This window comes from Anabas testudineus, chromosome 24 (assembly GCF_900324465.2).
Source record: "Anabas testudineus chromosome 24, fAnaTes1.2, whole genome shotgun sequence".
Taxonomy (NCBI): domain Eukaryota; kingdom Metazoa; phylum Chordata; class Actinopteri; order Anabantiformes; family Anabantidae; genus Anabas; species Anabas testudineus.
The window spans coordinates 10,309,271-10,335,516 of record NC_046632.1 but is presented as its reverse complement, the minus strand read 5'-3'; the positions used below and the strand labels follow the sequence as shown (position 1 = coordinate 10,335,516).

Here is a 26,246-nt window from a genome sequence, read left to right as displayed (position 1 = left end):
TTAGCCAATCACTATCCAGCCATTAACCTATTAGGCCTTTAACAAGCTGAGAGGTCTCCGTCTGTTAGATACACAGACAGCTATGTCCCAGTGATTACAGCTCACCTCCTTTATTTTCTAAATCATTTCTATATAAAATTGGTGTGTGCAGTGACATAGCAGGAATTAGGCACTAGCTATTCAACTCAGAATGGATAGACACAAATGAGCATATATGCACTCATACACACAGACAAAAACAGGGTTAAATCAGTGAAAAAAGGGAGAAAGAGGGAGACACAGAGACTGGGGCCGACAGGGTTGCTTTGAAGGAAAACAGAGCCTTATTTTACAGTTGAATGACCCGAACCAACCCCTGACCCGCAATTCTCGCAAGTGCTTGTGTGTATGTATGAGCTCCCCTTCTTTTTCTTCATCTCATTAAGCTGTGTGTCATGCTCTCCATTGTTCTGCCTCTTCAAACCTGCTACTGGGGGTGTCTGTTTGTCGTTACTCATCTGTGTTTAAGACTTTGAGATCTCATTGTATTTTTAGGAATGGTTTTTCCCCTAACCCTAAAAATCTCTGAGTCAGAAAAAGACAAGCTGCTTTGACCAGATATTTTTCTGCAAAGAGTTAAGAAAACTACTCAAAGTTTTGTTTACACTTTACTTAATTATCTACCTTTATCTAAAATCACAGTTTAGGAAAAAAAGAATTGGTTTAAAAGACGGGAAAGAAGGAGGAAAGAGATTATAATCAGGGGAAACCTTAAGGTTGTTGCTTCTTTTGTCCCCTAACCCTTGTAAAGGTGAGAGTAATAAATGTTTGACTACACATGCTATTTTCTAGACATCAAAAATTCCATCTACAGTACCGTGACTCTGTATCCAGTCAAGGTGCTGCTCTAATAAAACTCTGACACTGGTGAAGCTATCCTGTCCCCAACTAATTAGGTTTTTATTACCTTGAAAATACATGAATTGTGCTTATGTTCGTGTTTAGTGAAGGCAATAACAAAGAGCTGAGGTTGAGATCAAACCCCTCCTTATTCCCACTGCCACAGATATATTATCCTAAATGATTTTCAGCAGTGCTTCCCCCATAAATGCAGTCAATCCATTTCATTTGGCCTGATCTAGTTACTCCACAAGCCAGGCCTCCCTCAGGTGCTCTTCCCTCGGGAGCTGTTGGCACTGATTGGTCGATAGCAGAACCTGCCTCCCCACTGAGGGATTAAGGGGGATCTGGTGGAACACCTGCTCCACCACTAAACTGATAAAACTAAAAGCAGGACAAGGGGAGAAGTCAAGGAAAGAAAAAAGTTATGCCATTTGCATGTTACAGTAAGAAAATTTACATTTTTGTAAACAATAGCAGAAGCAGGTGGAAAAAGGGAACTTAAGAGAGGCAGTAAGAACAGACAGAAGCAGCGTGCATACAACAAGACATGCAAATGCACACAAAAGACACATTAGCCAAACTCCAATTTGTGCATGTTTGTGTGTATAAGGGTCGTCTGTTTAGTGGTGCGTGAATACAGAGTGACTGGGAGGCTGATTCAACCTACAGAGCCCAGACAATACTGTACGCATGGCAGCGACATCTTGAGCTGTCATGGCACGTTAGCCGAAGCAGACGTGCGCACGGGCCACACTCGTCTGGCAGAATATTGTTATTGCTAAAAACAAAGGAATGAGGGATAAGGAATTTGGTATTGAATAAGCATACGTGCATAGAGACATTAGAGAGAAGTTTGTGTACAGTAAGTGGATGGACAAAGATTCAAAATGGGACAATAACAAAAAGTTGGAAAAAGTGTATTGTTTGTAGGACACTATGCTGAGCCTGGCTACAATAATTACTTTCTTTTATAGTTTACATTACATTCATAGTGACTATTAATACAGTATGTGTATAGTAGTGTGGTATTTATTTGTAGTTATATTATTTATTGTTAAGTGACAGAAAAGTGTAAAAATAATCCGAAACAGGTCAAAGACACTTCTTTCAGTCTCTCTTTTATCCTTCAACGCTCTCTCAAACCTCCATGATGGCTCCTTTATATAGTGGCAGAGGTGAAAGTGGGTCACATTCATAACCCCAAGAGTATCAACTCCATCACCCCCATACTGTCAGCTCTATTACACTTCCCTCCAGGCGTGGACCATCACCTCCAGCTGCTAACTATTGTGCCTTGTTCCCAGGGGTGACTACCCAGGGGAGAACTAGAGTCCCAACAGAGGGTGAAGCATGATCTCGATGCAAGTAGGCAAACAGGAATATATTCATTAACAAATAAATGCACAAACAAAGAGGCTATACAAACAATGCGTGCAAGTAATATGAGCATGATCAGATAAATACAGCAGGAAAGTCCTTATATATAACAAAGCAGACATTAGATATGACTACGCAAACATAGGGTAACACAGATTTCCTTGACAGTAACTAATATGGCAGGTTATGGGGTGAGGCATCAGTGACAGTATTCATGAATCATTTTTCTGAGGTTCCTGCCTGGAGCACACTCTACCTCAGCAAAGGCCAAAGGTCTCCAAGGTCATAAAACCAAAATCTGAATTGATGCCACACTAAACGCCCAGAATAACACACTCACACGTAGAGATGCACACTTGCACACACATTGACAGACGGCACTGATCACTCAGTTACCAGGGAGATGGAAATCAGCTAATAGAAAGAGACAAAGCTAGGCTTGGGAAAGCCTCTATCACAGGTGTCCTTATTTCCCGCAAACAGTTCAGGTGAGTTAAGTACACTCAGAAGCAAGACAACAAATACAACAACCATCAATGTAGCCAAACAGGAATGTAGTGTTAAGTCTTAAGATGCTCACTGAGGCCGCCATCTCAGTAGCTCTAACAGTGTAGAGAAGAACCCTACAATCACAGTGTTTATCAGCGTAAATGTAGTGTAACAACAGGGCTACTGTAAAATTTGGAAAGTCTAGACTAGATGGGAACTAAAAAGTAACTTTAGTCTTAAAATCTCTGATGCCAAAGGTTTGTTTGTGCCAACTCTGCAACTTTGATAACAAGATAACAAACCAAGTGACAGTGAATGTGGGCTTCTCTCTAGTTTGTACCTTTTCCATCTTGATAAGTTTGTGTTTTCCCTGGTGAGCCTGTAGCGAGGGGTCCAAGCAGCGGTTTGGGTGTCCAGAGAGAGTCCTGCTTCTGGTGAACCTTTGACACAGAGAGTAGACGTTTGCGCAGGCAGCCCTCCGGCCTGGCGGGCTTGGAGCTGGAGAAAGCCTCAGACTGGAGGCTGTTCCCCATCTTGCTGGCGGGCTTGTAGGAGCACAGAGTTCGCTTCTCGCTAGAGGGGTCCTCATAGCAAGCCCTGTGCAAGCAGTTGACCACCGGCTTTGAGGAGAGGCAGTGCACGTATGTGATCATGCCGGGCTAAGACCTAAACCCACCCCCCCACCACCAGCCACCCTCCCTTGTTCTGTCCAGAATCCAAGCCCCCAACTCCTCCTCCTTCTTGCACAACCCTGTGTCTTTCTGGACCCTCCACTTGAGGTGGTGGGATGGAGGGGCGACAGAAGGGTATGTTTGGAAGACCTCCCCCTTGCTTCCAAACCCTTAATAGTCCTCCCCCTCTCTTTCTGGGAAGATAGGATGGAGGTTTGGAGGTTTTGTAACCTACCGTGGACCCAATCCCCCTCTCTCTCCTCCTACTGTTTTTGTCTTTCCTTTGCTTCTCTCAGGGGATCCTATTGACTTGCATTGATTTGCCTGACAAAGAAAGGCTGTGTGCCTTGTTACAAGATTCAACTCCAAAACAAATATTCCAAAGAACTATTTTAGCATTTTGCCATTAAAAAAATCCTGTATGATTGTCAGTTGGCTGTCAGTGGACACCCCGGCAGCTTGCAAAAACAAAAAATTCGACCCCCAAAAGTCACCACAAGAAATTGTAGCAATACTCCAAAGATGCAGAAACAAATACGAGCGCCTTACTGGAAATACCAGTGGTCAGAGCATGTTTTTACCCTTTGCAGTGACCCAGAAGTATCCACCACAAGCTGTGTGGAAAGATTATCCAAAAAAAAAAGTCAAGAAACCATGTTAACCATCTTAAATAGTAAGTTCATGTTCAAAGATAATGCACACCTCCTACAGTAGATTAGAGATCATCTTAGAAAAAACAGTCCTTCTGAGTTTGCAGCATCTAAGAGCATCCTTCACCCCATCTCAGACAGGACAGAGGCATTGTCCAGTGGCATCCACATGGCGCTCCTCCTACTCCCTCTTTCCTCTTCTCCTCAACGTCGTCGTAATCTCTAAACCCAGATTATCCAGCCTCCAGCCCATAGCCTCTGATTGTCACACACACACACACACACACACTACAGATGGACACCAGGCTGTAGCTAATTACCTACATTACCTCCACAGCTCTAATGTGCAGAAGACTTGGCATATTGTGTGTCAGCTGGTTAACTTAGATGACGCAAACTGTGTGAAGAAAGCTGCATGTGGGCCAAACATCAACCTACTGTCTGAGCTGGACCTTCACTGCAGTTACAATGTGTACAGATCTAGCCTAAAATGCATGCATCACAAGTGCACACACACTGATGACGTATTTCAAATTTGTGAATAATTTCAATGAAGCTGAAGTCAGAGAGTAACACAGAGAAAAACACAGATGGACCACGAAGTAATGCTGCACAGTCAAACACAGACATGTGTAAGTGCAGCAGAAACGGGATAAGCAGCAAACAAACAGATACGCACAGATTAACAAACTGGGTGAGAGTGGCAAAAACTTCAGACTAACCTTCCAGGTGAGGGTGCGCATGTTTGTGTACAATCCTTAATCAGCTTGGCTGCGAGGGTGGCTGATCTTGATATGCCCAGATGAATAAGGTGGAGACTACTTCAGAATAGAAGTAGACAAAATGAAGACTGGATAATACACTGATCCGTGAATGAATTTTTTTAAAAACAGCAAAAAGAAAACCAGAAAAAGTGAGAGGAGACAAATGTCTCCCTCTGCTGGTGTCTAACACCTGCATCAGACCAGTGTGAGTGCTATAAATGTACATGCAAATACTATAAAAAGTCCTAACTTATTTCAACTTTGCGGGAATAGAGAATTGTGTGTGAGTGCATATTTTGTGTGTGTGTGTGTGTGTGTCTGTGTGGTTGTTATCCTGTCAAAGGCTTAGCAGATAGCCAGAGGCTAAAACCGCCATTACTGATGGTTATCATTTCCACAGGACGGTGAGTCAGCCAACACACAAGCAGATTACAAAACCAAAAGCATTGAGCGCACACGCACACACACACACACACACACACACACTCTCACAACATAATGGACAAACCACAGTGTACATGCACACACATGAAACAGTTAGTGGAAACACACAGCCCACTCAGCCAAAAGATTCTGAATGTGGCCTAAATTGCACTTAACACTGTTGTTGCCCTAAATCCATAAATACATAGAAGCAGTAGGTCATCCAGTTCACACAGAGAACATCATCTGCGGGTGTATAGTCATGCAGACCCACACAAGTAGTAATAGCATCATAACATCACAAAAGGCCTCTTTTTTTTTTTAACTCACATGAACAGAAATTATTGCCATTTTACAAACAGCTTCATATGTCAGGTCTCGTCCATCACGCACTGCATTTATCACAGACTATCACAGTCCACTGCATCTAAAAGAAGATTATTACTAGTTGTGTGTGCATTTAAGTTCTTCTATGTGCCTTTCAAAAACTCATGTGCACAACATACCTTAGGAGGCGGAAGCCAAAGCGGAAAACTTTGGGAAAGGGACAATGGTAACCATGGCCACACATAGGTCTGAATGGAGGGAGAGGAGCACCTGCATGCTGTGTTAGTCCTCTGTCTGAGGAAGTCATCCACAGGGATTCAGCCATTGTATTCTTGCACTTCACCCACAACCAAATTTTCAAGCCATGTCCCTAGAAACATCCAAGCTTAACTCTTGCTAACTAAGAAACCATGTGTCATATTAAGAACACGCAAAGTCCTGTTTGCAGACTCTCAGTCAACTTCCTAAACTTTTAAACTATCCCAAAAAAAAAAAAAAAAGCTATTGTTTTGTAAGCTCTTTTCAGAAGACAAAAGGTTCACTGGAGTCCCGACACGAGTCCTTTCACAGGCGACTGCAACTTCAGCATCTATTGTTTCTCTATCAAGACCAGCAACGTGGAAAAGCTTGACTTGTTTACAGAGGTCAATAACTCATTTACTAAACATAAAATATCAATCTGTAAATACACACCAGTGTTACTTCAAAGTGAGGAATGACAACTGCAGACACACATAAACAAAGTGAAGTCAAGTCTTTAAATTAGACAGATAGTTCACTAGGAATTAGTTAATAAGGTGTAAATTACTTCAAAACACACTTACTAATAATTTAGTAAGGGTTACTGTTATAAATTTTTTTGATCCACAGTTAAACTTCTCTTGATTTATCTTATCTCACTGAAATGTCTGACTTCATCTAGTATGTTTGAATACACAGGACTTAAGTTAGGATGACTAATAACACAATCCATAGTGTAGTACTGGTTCTGATGCTTTCTTGAGCACGTTTTATAAGTCAGCAAACCCACAATGAAACCCATTCTACTGTCTGCATTTCAGCACCTCTCTGTCCTCCTGCTCCTCTCTTCACCTCCGCTGAAGATAAGCAGCCTGCCACATCGAGTGTGAGAACATCCATCAACACAGCTACCCACAAGGCCAGAGGGCAGGTAGAGGGTCAGCCTCAGTTTAAGAGGTCACAGTCTCTCCAGACGCACAGCACAGGTGCAGTGTTTATGGAGTTTGCTAAAATAAGGTGCTGACAACTGTTATTTAGATGTTTTTTTAATGTTTTGAAATGTATATTTGAAATACTCAAATCGGCTTGAAAACAAACAGGACAACATGGACTAAATGGGAGATTATACTGTGCACAGTCTGGTACAAACAAATCAAGAATAACATTCACTCGTTAAATATTTCTAACAATACTTTTATCACATTATGTTTGTGAAGTTTCCTAGTCACCCAGTATGACTTCATTAGAGCAAACTTATTCAAACTGGACAATCCAACAACTTTACTGGAGCATCTGGATCGCCACATCTGCATTTCATCCTCAAACACTATCCACAACCAAAACATCTGAAGCTGCTATAATGCTCACACATCTGAGAGAACTGCAATCAGAGTGTTTGAAGACAAACCAGGAAACATTTAGACCGAGTTCCACTCAGCCAAAGACATGTTTTTACAGACTGGACATGGCTTACATTCACTTGACATGGGCACACATGTTGGATCTTTAAACTCCCCACTGCAGGAAACCTCCAATTTGAGTGCGAATGAGGTCTCCTCACAAAAAAAAAATCACTAATCCATACTCAGTCCCTTCTTATGTCTGTTTCTGCAACAGACTTGGGCACAAGTGCAGAAATAACTTATGTAACATGCCAAAAGCCACACCAAGTGGACTGGCTGGCTGGCTAGCGAAAGGGCTTACACTATAATGCATAAGAGGAGAGGGGGGGCTGAGTGAGCACATGGGCAAAACAGATGAGAATCCACTTCGGTCACAGCTGGATGTGAAAGAACATGGACTGAAAATGTGTCAAATCTGCCTTAGAGTTGGCAACTATCTAACAGTGGGGGTTCATAATATAAGCAGACATTCTGTTACTGGCAACCAATGTAGAGTAATCTACTGGTCAGATCACGGTGTTACATGTAATGCAAAGTATTTGGGTCAGTGTATCATCTACTTTGGAGCTGCAAACTCAAACTGGTGCCTTTTGTCTCTAACTACAGCTAATGTTAAGTGGAAGTTTGGTGTAAGACTGAGTCCAGGCAAAAAATTTTTTTTGGTAAATTAAGTAATTTAACAAAACTCCCACATTCGTTTCTCTCCATATTCCAAGTTTGGCCAGAGTCACACAGTGTGGAAACTATAACTGACAAACACAAATTACCTCCTACAGCTGATGAACTGGGATGCTGCCTCAAATAGCTGAAGTGTTGAGTTTATATTACCTCATTTCTGGAAGCCATAAATCTACAAGCTACAGAAAGAGAAAATATTCTGGTTTCACAAGAAGAAAGGTTTCCTCATTTCTGAGATAATTGTTTGGACTGGTTAGTAATTTGCAGCTGAGAATGATTTTTTTTTTCCCCACCACAATTTAAAAGTTTCAGTGTAGCACATAAAAATGAAAAACTAAAGCTTACTGAAGAGTTTTATGCTCTCATTGCTAATCTAATGGTAAAATCAGTCTGTGTGTGTGTGTGTGTGTATGTGTGTGTGTGTGTGTAGGGCTGGAGGCATGTGCTATAAAATAACACAGCACTGACCGTACTGTGTAAGACCAGACTGAAATGCTAAATGAGGCTGCCAGTAAAAGAGACACCACTCTCGCCCTTTTATTTTACTTTTAACCTGTCCGTGAAGAAACAGCAAACACATGGCCCCACTCTGCTGGACAGCAACTGCTGGTTCGCCAGCTGTTACTGTGGACAACACACACTCAACACACAAAAACGTCTCAACTGTAATATTCTCCCAAGTGTGGGACATACGAAGCGAATGCAGTGAGTTGCACACACAGTTTTCAATGTCAGCAACTCATAACATTCCCACAAAGTCGAGAACTGTGGAGAATTAATCAGAGAACAACTTGGAAGGAGGGTGAGTAGAAAGCAAAAAGAGAAAAAGGGAGAGGGAGAGGCTTAAAGTCAGTGAACCTAAAATAAGTCGGAGACAGGCAGAAGGAACAAAGGAAGAAGGTGTTAAAGATAGAAGGGAGGAGGATTTCCTTCACTGTAGAAAACACAGGGATACAGAGTCCGTGACTACTTCACACAATTTCTGTTTTTGAATATCAGAGGCGACACTCACCAGGATGACACAAACACACTCTTGTTGAAAACAGACTTACCTTTCAGACAGAACATGGCTCCTCCCCATGTATCCACAAGGAAACAAACACCGGTTTCTTTCTTCTTTCTCACCGTTTCCCGGTTTGGCTCTTTCTTGCCCTCCTCTCCTCTCCCCCTCTCCCTCTACGCTGCGCAGTCAAAGCGTTCACACACAGACACACAGGTCCTGACACATGCGCTCCCTTCTCCCGCTGCCTCCTTTGCCATCTCCCTCCCTCATAGCATCCCCTCGTACACATATTCGCACCAACATACACACGCTCTGAGTGGCAGCAGGCCAACTTCTACACCAGGAAACTGCTTTGCGACCCCCACCACTCTGCTTCCCCTCTTTCTCCCAACATTTCTGAATGTCTCTCAACCACGCTGACACCCCACCCCTCTACCCCCCACCACTGAAATCTCTCTACCCAATCAGTGTTAAGCGGTAGAGAGCTAAAAGCCCAGCCTGAACTCTTAAAGCTGCTGTCAACCACAAGCCCCCAAACTGGTTTCCTTAATATAGATACGTACACAAATCACTGTATTACACACACTGTGTACAGTATTTAGTTTAGAAAGTTCAAATATGATGCAACTTATTAGGGCAGGCAAAAATAAAAACAAAATTACACACAGAGCGTGCGAGCCTCATAGAGGATTGTGGTAAAAAATCTGGGTGGTCAGCAGTTCAGAGTGAGGCAGGGGGCCCCGGCTTGAGGCCGATCCATTGTGTGCTCATCAAATATAATCGCTTTAATCCTCACAATTCAATTGTTTGTTATCAGAAGCAGCGACAAGCTTGGTTCATCCCAACCCCTCCACGCTGGCCCTACTGTATGGTAAAAAGAAACAAAACAAGTATCAAAATCCAGGCAGTAGCAGCCTGGGAACCAAGTGTGTCAACACTCACTTCGGTTTACCCTAGACAAGACAGCTGAATAGAAAATGGCATTGATTTCCAAAGTAATGGCACAGCACAAACTGCAGGTCACGTCAATGACGGTTGGTAAAGCTTAAATGTAAACCTATAACGAACCAATAATACAAGTTTATTGTGAGTATGCAAGTTACTGATTACACGGATTAGGTCACTAAAACACCACCAATCACACGAGTCACAAGACACTTTACATGCTCGGCCTTTTAAGACAGCTCGTGGGATAATCCACTGATCTCAAATGATTTATGGTAACCAATATAAAACTCGGTAAGGTTGTGTATTTGCCCTAAATTCACTCCAAAAGCTCACGTTTATCATTATAGATAAGTGCATAACAGACACAACATGGAGAACGAACTGTGTGCATTTAGTTACTCTCAGAGGACTATAATCTGTTTTAGAGATGATTATGGCTCCATCCATCAAGTTCAAAAGAATTCATAATCTTTCATGCAAAATAGTTACAGTAATTACAGAAATTACTATAGTTCAAGCTATAAACTAAAAGTGCTATATTCATACTTATGGCTTGACAGTGTTACACGCATTCACACGAGTGTGTGAATGTACACGTTATTCCCACCCCAGTATCTCTGCAGGCTACAACATGTCTGCTTCGACCAGATGTCACCAGCTCCAGGCTGAGTGGTGTGCAAGTGTGTATGCAACTGGATAGAGTCTCATAAAAACACAGCCCTGGAAATAATCTGCAATTAAAAACACTCAAATCCACAAATAAAACCACCCAAACCACACAATAAAACCTGGCTTCATCAAACCTCCACCTTAACTGGCTGCTGGTTTGCCCAAATAGCTCTAAGTTTGACGTTCACCATCAGCCCCTTGGCTCTGAAACAATTTGAGGTCTGTCTAATCACTACTCTCACAGAGAGGAAGTGGTAAAAGCAGAGAGGTGGATTTCCTTCCCTGCACCAAATCACATTAATACTATTATAAGTGTAAATTATAGTAAATAAACAAACTGTACCTTTTACATTACATTATTTTACATGTAGCATTTTCTACCATACAACAGATTGTTGCTTTGTTTTAAGAGGTCACAAGACCTAATGTCTGAGGACCACTGCACCAACTTTCACAATTTAAATCAATCATTTTGCTCCTCAGTATAAATTATAACTTCCTTCAACAGGACTACATGATGCAGAATGAAATGCATGGAAATGTAATTATTCTATTATTACTGTTTGCATTTATCAGTCTTTTTTGTTTGTGCAGTATTTTGGTTGTGTCTTGTCTCTAACTTGACAGTTATTCTGGTTTGTAATGCTCCTTCATTTTGTTCAGGCTGTGATGTCTGATGTCCCTTCAGCAATGCAATACGTGGCAACACTTGTCTGGTTAAATGGCAGCCTCGTACTGTAACTACAGGATATAAAAACTGTATTCAGAAGGTTTCCAGCTGGCCGCATTTGTCATTCACCAAAATACAGCCTTTCTCTACAAATACAACATTATCGTAAAAGGGCTAAATCATGTGCTGCATATGAGACTCATAGGCAATATCTTATCTTAAACTTAAACTCAGTGTACGGCACATATACGACACTCAGTGCAGGGCGACGTGTGACATACTGTCTGCACCAGTGCAAGACAAAACCAAATAATGCAAGCAGATAAGATCTAAGCTTGTAGCAAACATAGTGCTTCGGTAATGTGAAGAATCAGACACACGATGAAAAAGAACGTGGAACTGGAAAAATCTAACTCTACCAGCCTCTTGTTTAAAACAGATCAGCAGAAACTAAATGGGAAATCCAATCATACGATTAGATTTGTGCTAAACTTGAAATGACCAGTATCATCAACGTGACATCATAATAGCTCCTGAATATGTGCTGAGGAAGTTTGTGAACTCTCGTTTCCAAATTACATCGTCGCTTGTGTCGGGGGCAACATCAGTGCACCCTGGATCTCTGCTGCCAAACAACCTAAAATCATGTTCACAAATATAATTGCATGTTTTCCTCCACTGGACCTTTTCATAACGGGGTCAGAGCTTAATTTTCTAGATAATAGGATACATACAATGTGATATAGAAAAAGTGGTAATGCAACAGAATGCTGAGATTTTAGAGGGGAATAAGAGGTAATGCGATTTAAGATGGACTAAAACTGAGCTGCGATGTGCGACAGGCTTTTCAGGTTTTGTAGACAGTAAGTCTGACATTGGATCAACTAACAGAGGCATAAAACGGAGGTTATGTGGGTCAGAGATGAAAAGATTGGACTTACCTGAAGATAACAGCGTCATCGTCAGCACATAGTGGAGAAAGAGAACAAAAGAAGTCAGTTTAAGAGCATAAATTTAATCCACCTTTCAGATTAAGTGTGAATGTATGGTGTGTGAGCATATATATTTTGTGTGTGCGTGTGTGTGTCATCCTGTCATCCTACATCCTGGGCTGTGGGCCACATCACCAGATTTCTGTCTGTTTTTTTAATGAGGCCTTGCTGGTTTATACATCACATCTTCTCCCCCTGACAGCGAATTATCTGCTAATCTGGATTTACACATGGACTACACAATGATGATGAATATGTGTGTGGAAGACTGTTACGCAAGAGTTTGGTCTCTGCTGGATACTCTCAAATTTCACAAAGATCTCACGCAGTCAAACATGTCTCTTTTTACACAGTCTGAATTTATCAACAAATAGTGAAATATTCATAATCAAATAATGAAAAGCTCATTAACAGTATTTTAAAATATAGAACCCAATTCAGACGCTGGCCACCACAACACTTGCATGATGCCAAAGTATGGTTAATATTTAGGTCAATATGTCAATAAATATGATTTTAAAAAGCATAGACAAGGACAACCACAGTACTGTAGATCCATGAACACATCACATGCCAAATTCTGCTAAATCTGTAAATCCAAACTTGCATGTTAACATAGAGCAATCATGTAAATGCCAAAAGCAAAAATCTAGATCAGAGTTACCATGTTCATTTCACTTGAAAAATGACTTTCTGCACAAAACATATGAACTGCATGTACAGTAAGAGTCAGTAATGGAATCATGTAAAGCGCAGATTGCCAGATACTACACAAGCCAGACAGGGATTCAGACCCAGATATCGGGAGGGGGCTCAGCAGCCTGACCAGGGGCTGCATTATCAAGCTAAAGTCTGCTCTGTGCCAATACAGCTCATGAACAATTTAAAAACAGAAAAACAACTTAAAAACTCAATCTGGGACACTGGACACTGTACCCCTGCAGTACAAAAGCAAATCTCACTGTAGTTCTTCAAATGGAGACAACCAGGTAGCAAAGAAACTACAAACAACACTTTTTTTTGTGTTGTTTTGTTCATATTGTACATTGTTATAATGCATTATTCATAATTCTCCAGGATGGCCAATAGCAGCTTGTGTAGCAGACGGCTCTCTTACACATGATTGGTTCGTGTAGTGGTCCCAATGGGAAGGTCAAACTGAACCACACCAGGAAAACACTCATGCCCGTTGCCTCGGCAACCGAGGCAAACGCACGGCCAGTCAAGCTGGAGACAGCGTCAAAATTGCCGGTTTGGAGCCACAGGCACTCATTTAAGGCTATATTTACATGCAGGGACGGTGGACGGCTGTCCATGTGTCTTATAATGGGTCCAGGCTGCTGTGTGGAAGTAAGATCCAGATGTTATAAATACATCAGGTTCAAACTAGAGATGCGTTCTTATAGGATGTTTCGTCTGCGCTGTGCTCTGTGTGTAGACGTGTGTAGTGTGTGTGCACACTTTGTAGGAATAGTTTTCTATTGGCCTGTCTATGACACTGTCTGTCCTAGAATTAGATGTAAAAAATGATTTAGACTGAGAGAGAGAGAAAGAAAAAGGAGGGTGTGTCAGGCAGTATGAAAAACAAGTCAAAGAGACTGACTTAAAGAAAACTTCCTGTATTGCCTTTCATCCTTTTAAAGCGTTCTCTCCACTGCCAAGCTTTGTTGTTAGCCGATATCATTCAATCAATAAACACCACCCCCGTTCCTTTCTTGGAAAGTTTACAAGTAAATGATCAATTATTGTAAATTGGAATTGACCTGTTTTAATTTGTTTCACTAACTCTAACTACCAAATAATCAATTCCAATCAAATAAAGCTTTTGAGAGCTTTGAGAGATAAACATAGACAAACATGGCAGATTCAAAACAGGTTGGATGATGCTCTTGTTTATCAGAGATCAAACTGAGGAATAATACTGAGCATAGCATTTTCAGATGAAGACTCAGATACAAGTATATTTTCCAAAGCCAGTGAATATATATTCTAGCTATGTAATAGCATCACCTTTATATTTGAATAACAAAAGTATGAATACCTATTTTACACTAGCTGGCATTTAACATCTAAAACCTTTGGTTTAATGATGGTGACTGTTTAAAACCCATTTGGTTGCAGCTTCTATCCTTTGGGTTTGAAAAGATGTCAGGACCTCGAACCATCCCAGCTATGTGCAGCCCTGAGCTGTTTTAGGAAGGAGCAGGTTCAGAGGTGATAGAGAGACTAAGAAGGACAGAGACATGCAATAAAAGACAACAAGAGCAACGAGCCCCACATTCCTGCGAGGCAATGTAATGGAAACCTATGATTAGGCAATGCCACATCTTTAAGAGCCGCAGTATTTATTAAACATTTTAATTCAAACCAACAATAGATTAGACATTACTGAGACTGAGCTATTGTCATGAAGACTTTATAGTAGTTAGAGATGAAGAGCCGGAGGCGCAGTGTTATCTCTTCATCGCTTCACACAGATCTGCTCTCGTCTGTTCATGTGATTACACACGCTTCAGGTACTCCACGTCATGATTATTTTTCTAAGTCTGTTTGCGTAGAACTTTTTCACAGTTTACTTTAATTTACCTCAGCCAAATGTATAAACACTGCAATAATTCTCGTCTTTCTTGATTTTTCCACAAACAATTTATAAACACTTTATGTAAGGGTACATAACTTATTACAAATTCATGCATTTACTGCCACATTACCTATCCAGACCTAAACAACATCTCTGTTACACAGAGACTTGTGTGCAAAACAAAACACCAGCTTCTAAAGGTGGAGCTAATTTCAACCACCTTCTGCATTTATTAGTTGATTATATTTTGTATTGATAATCATCTGCATGGTAACTAAAACCGTCTACTGCAGTACAGTAAAAAGTACAATATTTCCTTCTGAGCTGCAGTAGAGTCAAAGTAACCAAATGGAGAAACTGTAGTACCTAAGGTACCTTAAAATTGTATGTAAGTGCAAGTGAGTGATCATTACAGTAAAACTAGCCTGGCCTGCTCTTGCTAATCTGAGTCCAGCTGAGACAGGCAGCTCGAGATGATGGTGCTATGGGTCAAGTTAATCTGGCCCATTGTAAGACTATGGTGCAGCATCTGTGTCTTTTTCCATTCTCAAGTAAAGGTTAGGCTACAGTTACAGTCATTGTTGTTGAAGTCATATGGACACACACGCACACACACACACACACACACACTAATGAGCTGATGAATAAATTATTATCTTTATCTAGTAACACAATACCCCTGCAGCGTTGAAAGAAGCATAAATGCTGTTCTTACCTCCAGCAAGATGGGATCCAAATGTAAAATGTCAGTAACATGGTTTATTTAAAAATGATAGTTCTACAGTGTTTAGTATAACTGATGAGCCATTCAAGCCTCCACACAAACACATCCTCTCCACAGAACCAAACCCGGCACTCACATCGCCACCAGCCTGTGGCGTCACCGGCTTCCGCCCTGACGTATTATCATTTACCTCTGGCACACACAAAGTCCCCTTTGACAGCCCAGTACTCCCGCTGACCGCTCACACCCCCCTACTCGCTCCCTACGAAAACCAGGAAGTGTCAGGGATACAAAGACGGAGAACAAGGGGCCATAAAAAGACAGTGACCCACTTCTTGCTTTGCCTGTGCATGTAAACAAGTCATTCACTGGCTTCCTGGTGGAGAGTGAGAACAAAAATCCATTCATATGAGCTCAGAGCACTGCAACAAGTTGTAATGTGGCCAAGTCAAACATAATGTGTGGTTTGGTGGATGAAGTATCATATTTAACAAGCTGAATTATTAGCAGCATCTTTTCATGCCCTTACTTCTTTCCGCTCTCACCTATTTTGTGTTGAGGGTGGTACACCCAGCTGTCGTCATCATCATCTTCCTCATCTCTATCAGCAGTGTGAAGGTGAGTGTGCGAGTACGCGTGGCGGTTGTGAACGGCGTGCAGCTCATTCTGGCTGTGGAAGATGCGTCTGCTCTGGCGGGAGAGGGTGGACACGCTGAGCCAGCTGAAAGCCCGGGACAGTCCCGGTGCCTTCTCCTTTCGAAAGGACGCAGACCTCCTGTCCCCTCTCATCCTCAGTCAGAGAGCGTCCAAGAAGGGAGGACGTTAGCTCAAAATGTCTTAATCTAGAAAAATAATCCTTCGGTAGATATTCACTCTAATCATGAGATTCCAAACATTTTAATACAGCATCCAGATTTGCACATGCTCTTTAATGCTTTAAAGTGTAAGTAGTAAATGAGTTCCAGGAGGAAGTTCAGCCACAGCCCAGTTTTCCTTCCCTTTGCTTGCACCGTTCCACTTCATCACTCTGTCCTGGACAGGTTCAACTTCCAACCTCTTACTCCTTCAATTCAACTCTGGGTCACGAGCCGAAAACCCAGCGAAGTAATCTTTCATTTCTTCTCTTCTTTTGTGCTTAAAGACTCAGGGCTCGATTCCTTAACCCAAACATGTAATTAGGCAATCCGGCAAGCTGGAAAATCACCGCCCCTCCGTGGCACACACGCAGCTATACACACTCACTGTGACCTGTAATATTCCTTGGTGTCGCACGACAGGCTGGAGAGCTTTCCAAATTACATTAAGATACTTTTCAATCACAACAAGTCAGCACTAGTTGTGCCCTTGAGTGTTGTCATCTCCAGTTAGCGCACGCACACACTGGCCAGCTGACACATGCACGTCTCACTGGCAGACCAGGTCAGAGCAGTAAGTAAAAAGGTTTCAGTGTCTCTGGGTCTTTTCCCAGCCTGATGAAGTTGCATGCACACTCACACACTGGCATAAACATGCCCACATGTGAAATCCTCCAGATAAAAATCCAAAAACAGATCTATATTTTGTGTATATGTATCCAGGTGGCAAAGTTGACAACGCCTCTCTGAGTTTCCACAGAATTAAACACCTTCTTCTCTTTCCTCTTCCTGCTTTTTTTGACCTGTGTCCCTTGAGCACTGTCGTCACTGGTGGGTGAAGAAGACGTGTGCCAAGTAGGCTAGTGTGAAAAAAGCCTAGGTGTTACCTGGCTCTGGTCCCCAGCTGATCCGCACAAGTGATAAAGAAAGAATCAGGAAGGGAAGCCGACACCTGCTGAACACACGCAGCGCGACACACATACTTATTACTAATAAAATACGTGCTGTTGAGGATTCCCTGAACTCCGCTCCTGGACAGTCCTGAAGACGGTGACGGCAAGAGTTGACTGTGTGTTTTGAGTTAGGGCTAAGGTTACACCCAACCCTAGTAGCCACTGAGCTGAAATACGAGTCAGCCCGTCCCTTCTTCCCTCACTCTCTCTCTGTTTTCTGTGATCCCTGATCTCTGCCCCTCCCATGTATCCATTTGCCGGCATGGCAACCTCTCCACCCAATCTTTTCTCCCTTCTTCTTCTCCATTACACCTTTTCCCCCCACTTCCGCCTATTCTTACTTTCCTCATTATACTTGTCTTCAAGTGGACCACTGATTCAAGTGGACCTTTTTTGACAAAAGAATATTTCAATTATGAAAGGGATTGAGAAAGCCTACTGTACATCTGCAGGTTCAGACTGACACACTCCAAAGAAACAACTAAAAGTGGCTGTCAGATTTGAGGCTTTGGTGTAAAGTGTAAAGCAACACACCAACATAGAGGACTGCTATAATAAATACAAGAAAACACAACTGGACACACAGTCAGACCAGTTATGTCTATTGATTTCCTCTTTTCAGGAAGAAAAGCCATCTTAGTACCATAACTCCCAAAGGGAATTGAAAAGGCAAACATCATCATGAGAGGTCAGCATCCTGGTTCAACCCCCATCTGTCTTTCATCTTATAAATCCCCTTGTTTTTATTCCCTTAAAGGTGCACAAAGTCTTGCAACAGCAGAGGCAGTAATTAATGCAATTTAGAGGACAGCTTCATTTTACTAAAAATTAAACTGGACTTAATTAAATGATCACAAGTAGTATAAGAAGATTAGATTTTGCGCTGGTGTAGATATTCACTTACAGTAAAAGTGGGTAATTATTGCATGATCAATCGTAATTGCTACAGTACATGTACAGTTTTTGTCTATAAAATGTATATACAACAGGATTATAACAAAGGTGTTTTTTATGTAGTATTTAGTGACCACAGAGCTCATTTAGACAGGATGCCGTTAGATGAATGGAAAGAGGTGCATGTCTCTCATTTCAGGTGAACTGACAGATCATGTCATTTTGTGTCCTGTTATTGCTGTTTGAAATTACCATGTGAAGTTTGCAAAGAGCCTTAATGACATGGATCCGGGCTATGTCAACAAACCAATATAACGATGTAGCCTAATTTAAGGCTGTGCTGACAACAAATTACTTGCTCCACTGTCTATTTCCACTCCGGTTGCACTCATTTGTTAAAGAGTAATTCAGATTGGGACGGTGATTAAGAACACTGTGGTATGATCTTTGAGACAGATTACCCCCTTACATCAAAGTGAACTGGTTTGCAGGTAACGCAGGCAGACAGACGTTGGCATCGATACACACCAACCACACAGAAGGTAAATATAGCAGAACAACAAGCCAACCCGGATGCAACAACACAAGTACACACAAGGAAAGTAGTATTTAGTGCATCCACCCATCCACAATTGTCTTTTATTTCACCAAAAATCCGGGATGAGTGTCCCTGCCAAATTCCAAATCCTGGTAAATACAGTTTCACAGAGTGTGTCTTCAGCGGTAACACATTCACAGAACCAGTTAAACACAGGGGTTCAGCTCCGCCACAGAGGAAGGCTTTTATTACACTACAACACCCCACATTTACTGGGACACTTTTATAGTAGTTGGTGTTTGTGTGCATGTGTGTGTTTCTGTAGCAGTTGGATACAAACCTGTTGATTAGGGGACAGTTTGCCTTTTTGGAAACCTAACTGGTTTCTCCAATTTTGTTTCACTGCAACCACATTCAAACCTACATAAAATACGTAAATCGGGTCTTAGACCAATGTCTGGTTTTACGATCCGAGTTAGGCATGTAATAGTCATAGTTTAAATTAGGGTACACCTCCAGAGTAGCAATGCAAGTCAAGGGAAAGATGCTCAAACTTTGTGTTTGCGTGTGTGTGTGTATATTCCAAGTTCTATATTAAGTGCCTCCATGAGGTGTTGGAATGTGCAGGGTAAAGTGGACCTCTCTCCCTTGCAAACACTCGGCCTGTGTGTTACTTTATTACAAAAGACAACATACTTACTTAAGACAGAAAAGAAATTGCCACGTGCCAGTGCTCCTTCGATGTCAGTGCTTCAGTCAACAATGATGAATAAAAAGCACCAGTGCTGAACAATAAGCAAAGAGCAATATTAAATTGTGTTTGGGGATCTTCAGTGCATGTGACAAAAGAGTGTAAAAAGCCTCTTCAGACCCCCTGGAGGTTTTGCAAAGAGGTGATGCATCATTCACACAGACAGTAATAGACATGTGATGCCTATGTACTATGCCAAAGAAACCACATAAACTTTGTGTTGGTGCTTGCATACGTTGCATGACGTCCCAGAGGAACACATTTACCAGTAAGTATTCTTGTGCACACACTGTGTGTGTGTGTGTGTGTGCAGGACAGCTCACTTAGTTAGCCATCTGAGCCCCAGTGGGGTCAGTGGCGTATGTGGACTAACCACATATGGTGGCACGGTGCTTTTAAACTGCCACTAAGAATGATGGGAGGTTAGAAGGGTGGGGTGAGACTGACCTTTAGATCATTTGGGTGTAGGGTGACAGGCTTCTCAGTATAATGAATACGGTATCTCTGAAAATGTAAAAAAAAATAACTTACTCCCAACTCAGTCAGGATTATACCACTGTCCGGAGGGATGGAGACGGCACAGAATAAAAGTGAGTAATCCTCATGATAATGGACGAGGAAGATCAGGGAACAGTGAGTCACACAGTACAAAATGTCTCTTTTATCATTTAGCTTCCCATCAACTTCAGTCCACCAGAGGGCAGGGCAGGGTCAAGCTGGTGCTCAGTTACAGCCCTCTGGTGGTGGTGGAAAGTGCTGCTGAACACCATTTGTAACTTCTGGGACTTTGAAGTCTGTTAAAACTGAGAGTTACGTTGGTTTCTCCTAAACACAGCGAAGCAGCAGGCAAACTGTGAGCTGTAGGCCACTATTTTAGCCCTGCAGCAAAAGTCACAAGTCATCTGTAGATAACATAATCTAAATAATGTCATGCAAATTAAAATAAATAGACCTTTGATAAGTTATATGCCATGTCCTGACATGTATACATCAAACCAGCTGCAGTATATCTTGACCTGAATAGTTTCAGTGGCCATTTAATTTAAAGTTAGGATTGTCTTGTATTGTTTAACTCTTTAAATAATCTGAAAATGATGTTCAATGCTGTCAATACTATACTAATACAACAATACTGTTGTTTTGTAATTACCATTTCCATCCACAGAGGGGGGCTATCAGACAGAAATTCTTCTGACTAGTAAAGTCCTGTCTGCTGGTCAACATCGCCTTAGGTCTTGATTGAAAGTTTAAATGGGCCACAAAAATAAATGGGCCAGAAAATGTGTATCTTTCTGTCTGTGCGTTTGTATGTACATGCTTAACACATCTCTATCAGTCAATAAACAACACTATCTTATGGCCAGAAGGAAACTGTGTGTGTGTGTGTGTGTGTGTGTGTATGAGAGTGCAAAGATAGCTATCGCCATTCAGGGATAATGCTGCTATTTCAAACATTCAAGGCCTAAATTTGGCCTCTGTGGAAAAGCCCCTTCAAGGACACACACACACACACACACACACACACACACACACACACACAGAGGGTCTTTCTGGAGTTGTTAGACAGCAACTAAGCTGGTCCAAACTCCTGGAGTCAACTCTTGTCAATTTACTCTGGTTAGAAGACAAATCCCCTCATTCCTCGGGCCACGTGCTCCATTATTCCAGCATCTATTATTCCAGCAGAAAGACTTACATGTGTATCTGTGTGTGTGTGTGTGTGTGTGTGTCCTACTTAATACTGTTATTGTTTGATAAAAGCTGTTCGCTTTGCCAGGAGCATGATTCTGAAGCACCCTTCCTGTGTGTGTGTGCGCACACTTAGGAATGTGAGCATCTAAGAGACCCTCGAGTGCAGTTTACTCACAGAGACAATGAGAAAAGTCAAGCAGGTATCAACCTCTGACCCCTCCACCACCCTGACCATAAGGAGCAGCTGACTATTTGCTTAACTATGGCTAACATTTGTGCATTCTTTATGAGCAAATGTGCCACCATCAAAGCAAAAGACAAGGAAGCTCAGACTAGGCGTGCGTTTAGGGCACATCTGTGAAACTGTCAGTCCAGCATTAAAGACTGGGGAGTATGTGATGATATTTGTATTTAAGCTTCCCTCTATCCATGCCAAAGATTTATGAGGTGTGGGGTCTCGTCTCTGTTAGTATGTTCTAACAGGGAACGAGGAAAAAGCAGAGAGCAGGAAAAGGAAAGAGTGCAATGAGGTGAGAACACTGAAGGAAAAGAACAAAAGTTGGAGGAAGGAGTGGCACTATATCTTACAAGACAAATGAACTCCGGTAATCTGAGTAGGACATTCACACACACACGCCCGGCAGGCCTGCGTCCAGTGGTTGGAGAAGAGGAGAAAGGGTGCGGTCGACTCTGTGCATTCCTGATCAGTCATGCCTGAGTGGCGGAGCTAGTCCAGCAGACCTGACACCAGATGTGGTCTGCAACTTTTTTTTACACAGCGTATGGTATTTATAAAAATCATGTACAGATGGTAAATCTGCTCAAAGCGTGACAGAAAAAACTGTGGGTTATGTGTGAAAATGTGAAAATGAAGTGTTAAGATTAATACATACACCGAGATATCCACTTTAACGCAGTTATTTTACTTTGTTCTATTACGTCTCCAAACAGTTTAACAGGGAAGGGATATAACGTGTAGAAAACCATTTTCTCAAGCATATGATGAAATCTAAAACCTGACGCAAAACAAGTTTTTCAGACTGCATAGCCCAATACAGCCATGCAAAGAATACAATAAGGAAGTCAAGTATTTAGTGTTGTGAGTTATGATGAACTCTGGCAGTCGAGTTAGTGAACAAGCAGACAGCATGTTTGTCATTGCAACAGTGTTTAAACTTGGCTTGTGTAATTGTGACATGTGGCTAAACCCGTTTTTAAAGCTCACAGGTACAGTACACTTGACGACGAGGCTGTGTGTGTGTGTGTGTGTGTGTGTGTGTGTGTGTTTGTGCGCACATGCTTTGTTTTTTCAACCGTAAGTGACTGGTGATGGCAGTTTGTCCCAACAGCTGTTTGAGGGGAATCACCTGTCAGGACAGATGAACGCTCCGTTTAACCACACATGCCCATACACACGCTGGAATACTGTGAACATAACGCACAGGTTATGTCCACACACACACGTCATAAATTTGGCCTTCTTACAAATGTCTTCAAGATCTTCTTTCCTGCCAAGCACATGACTTCACTTCCTGCAGATCTGAATGCAAATGTGCTTGTGTGTAAATATGAATGACTGTAACCTGGATGGTGCGGCACACCCACACGAAGGGAAAACTCTCTATTTAACAGTGGCCACACAAAGTGATGCTCCAGCACATATTCATAAAACCTGCTCCCTGACCATTCAGTGTTTTATATTCGACTATATATATACACAAGGTACTGCAGTTTTGACCATAAAAATCACATTAACACACATGTGAGATATAGCCAACATGCATTTAATTGTTTCATCACTACCAGATTGTTTTAAAATAAATGGCAGTGCCTTTCCTCTGGCCACACCACTAGCTTAAAAATACACTTGTACAAGAAGCTGCACTGAGCAAAAGGGGTTTTTATTACAGCTTACACTAGTCAGAACTCTGCAGTCACTTTGTTATGATACTACGTAATAATGGTGGAACATGGGCTACAAGCAAGGGTGAGCCTTGCTCAAAAGCTTTTAGAAGAGAATATTTCTGCACTGCTGCCAGGCTGTTTGATCGGTGTGAGTCACAAGAGGCTCAGACAGCACTAGACTCCACATTATGAAGAATTCTGAAGCGTATCTCTACTTAAAAAAAATAAATGTTACATACTGCATCTTTTATCATTTACAGTGGTGAGAAAATGTATGTGAACCTTTTGGAATTTCATGGTTTCCTGCATTAATTTGTTATAACATCTGATCTGATCTTCATCTAAGTCAAACTATTAACAAATATAATGTTCCTGAAATATTAACACCAAAGAATTTCAGATCTTTTATGTCTTGATTGAATCACAAATGGAGACACTTTGGGACTTCCAGTCAAATGACCCTAAGAGCACAACAAACACTTACCGATGGGCTAAAGAAGCAGCCCGGAGAGACACCCAAAGATTTGAAGGCATGATTGAAACACACCTGTGTTCATGAGTCTACATTAGGTAAAACACTAAAGAGTGTTTATTCCAGCTTCTGTAGAAGGAATATGAAAATTCCTGAACATGACAGAGCTAAAGCAGTTCTGCAGGAAGAATGGGCTAAAATCCCCCCTGAACGACGTGCAGGTCTGATCCACAGCTACAGGAAGCACCTGGTTGAGTTTATTGCTGCCAAGGGGGGGGTCAACCAGTAATTAATCCTACGGGTTCACATACTTTTTCCACTATCACTGAGGTTTTTATGGTTGTTCTCAATAAAGACATGAAATATTTGAATATTTTTGGTTTTATTATTTTGGGCACATTATACTATGGACTTAGATGAAGATCAGATCATGTTTTATGACTAATGAATCTAGAAAACCATAAACATTTCACTATGTATGTGAATGATGAAAGGTTCAAATACTATTTCTTGCCACTGTGTATACTGTTAAAAAGAATAGGAAGAGATAACTTTTTTCTACTATAACATTTTCCACAAAGATGAAGTTGGATTTGTAGCAGAGAGAACTGCAGAATCTAAAGGGGAAGAGCCGGACAACCACTCAGAGGTGAAGACAAACTTCAGCTCTTGTACTGACAACCAATCTGGCAACCCACCAGGAATCCAATCTGGCAACACGCCCATCAAATCCCACTGGGACCCGTTTACTGCAGGTGTCTTGGCCTACTGCTGAGGCCTCATTCTTTGTGTTTATGTGTGTGTGTGTGTGTGTGTGTGTGTGTGTACACGACATGGAGTAAGTGACAAAACAAAGTGAGAAGACTGTAGAGAAACAAAGAAAAACTAAATATGAGAAAAACTTCTAAAGTTGTCAGCATGTGCACATTTACAGCATGCTAAAGGTGTGAGTATTATATGCCATGTGTTTACATATATAAACCCTTTTTAACAAGCGTACACGTGGAACACAGTGAGAGGAAACTCTAATAAAAGCCAGGATGTGTGAAATAACAGTGGCAGCAGCCTCGCAGTTCAGCCTTTGGAGTGTGTGTGGCCGTCACCTATAATGCTTGTAACTGGATGTGTATGTATGAATACGTGTGTGTGTGTGTGTGTGTGTGTGTACTCCAGCAGGAAAACACTTTTTCTGCAGCAACATTCAGCGCTGGCATCAACACTGATTTAGAGAGATGAAGGGAAATGTGGAGGGAATAAAAAAAATAAGGAGAAAGTGGACAGATGAGAGAGAGAGAGAGAGAGAGAGAGAGAGAGAGAGAGAGAGAGAGAGGAAGGGAGTGAGTGAGGATGATTGAGACAGAGAGCAAAAGACAAAACGAAAGCACAAGCGAGAGACGGAGAGAATTATGCTGATTAGGCAGACGGCAGGCCGACTGTTACCGTGACAATAGGGGCTGACTTTGGGTCTGGCATTTTGCCCTCTACAGCTGGGAGCTGTCTGACACACACACACACAAACACACACAGGCAAAATCGTTCGTCATTCAGAGCTCATCCTTCTTATCCAGGCTCAATAGCACTACATCAACCCAGCACAAGCCTCTTTTAAATGCTGGACTGAGACCTGCTTTAGTTTACCAACACAAACACACACACACACACAGATTTTTGTCTGCAACCTTTTTCTGCCCCGCTGGCTTACTTTGCTTGCTCCTGATCCAAGAACAGCCCCTATAGAGATTCATCCCGTTAGTGAAGGATTTAAGAGCGGAGTCCAGATCAGCAGTTGCTGGCCTGACCAGCTGGAAGCGCTGACTTCCACTCTGGGGTTTTAAGGCACATTACAGGCAAACCATGGGTGTAATGGGGAGCACACATAAACACACAATAGATCACCTCAAAATAGAGTGTCTGTGTGGAACACACCCACGAATATAAACAAAGAGGGAGTTTACATTCGCTATGCTCGGATTAACCATATAACGCAGCAAGACTGTCAAAACACATGTATCCAAACACACATCATTCAAAAATAGAGCTCCTCCAAGATATTCCTCCCACGAGCTGTCAAAAGTTTGAGAGCAGAGTTCCATCTGGCCACCCTCCATTTCTATCACTCTCCATCTATCCACATCCCTTTGTCTCAGGGTTATCCTGCTCAACTTGCTTTTCTTTGTTTGTCCATCTCAAATCACTGTTCCAACATTTCTCCCTGTCCTCTGCCCCTTCTAACGGACCTCCCTCCTCCTCGCCTTATCATGCCGTCTTACTTTTCGCAAACACAGCCTGTCTTTGTGTCTCTTGAACCGACGGGGGTGGAACGCAAACTCTCAGCCCACCTTGGACTCAAAGCCAAAGGCCACTGGTCATGGCCACCCACCCACGGCACACATCAAGACTGTAGGGACTTTCCACTTGTGTGTATATGTGTGCATGTCTGCATATTGCTGGTCGCCGTGGCCGCCTGTTTGCAGCCTGTTTGTCTGTGTCTGTTCACAGGTGTGTGTCTATGTGTACAGGCGTCTGAGTGTCTGAGCATTTCATAGTGTGATTCCTGTGTATGCATTTGCATATTCTTGTCTATGCATGTACGGACTTGTAGAGAATGTGTGTTCTTCTGTGCACACTTTAAATCCAGTCAAGTGACCACAGGCACAGGCAGACAAAGGACTACCAGTCATAAGGTCCAAATCCAC

The 26,246-nt window shown here is 42.0% G+C and overlaps 1 protein-coding gene across 4 annotated transcripts in view; it reads right to left on the bottom strand.

The window, feature by feature from the left end:
* Window positions 1-26,246, bottom strand: part of nhsl1b (NHS-like 1b) — an 83,004-nt gene that overhangs the window by 34,449 nt on the left and 22,309 nt on the right. The window contains exon 1 of one of the 4 annotated variants that reach the window (XM_026340844.1): window positions 16,037-17,440. The exons of 2 other annotated variants lie outside the window; for them this stretch is intronic. In XM_026340844.1, coding sequence (XP_026196629.1) covers window positions 16,037-16,280 — 244 coding nt within the window. In that variant the 5' untranslated portion in view covers window positions 16,281-17,440. Of the gene's footprint in view, window positions 1-8,956; window positions 9,123-16,036; window positions 17,441-26,246 lie in introns of those variants that run through there. One more of the 4 variants, XM_026340848.1, reaches the window with a different exon arrangement.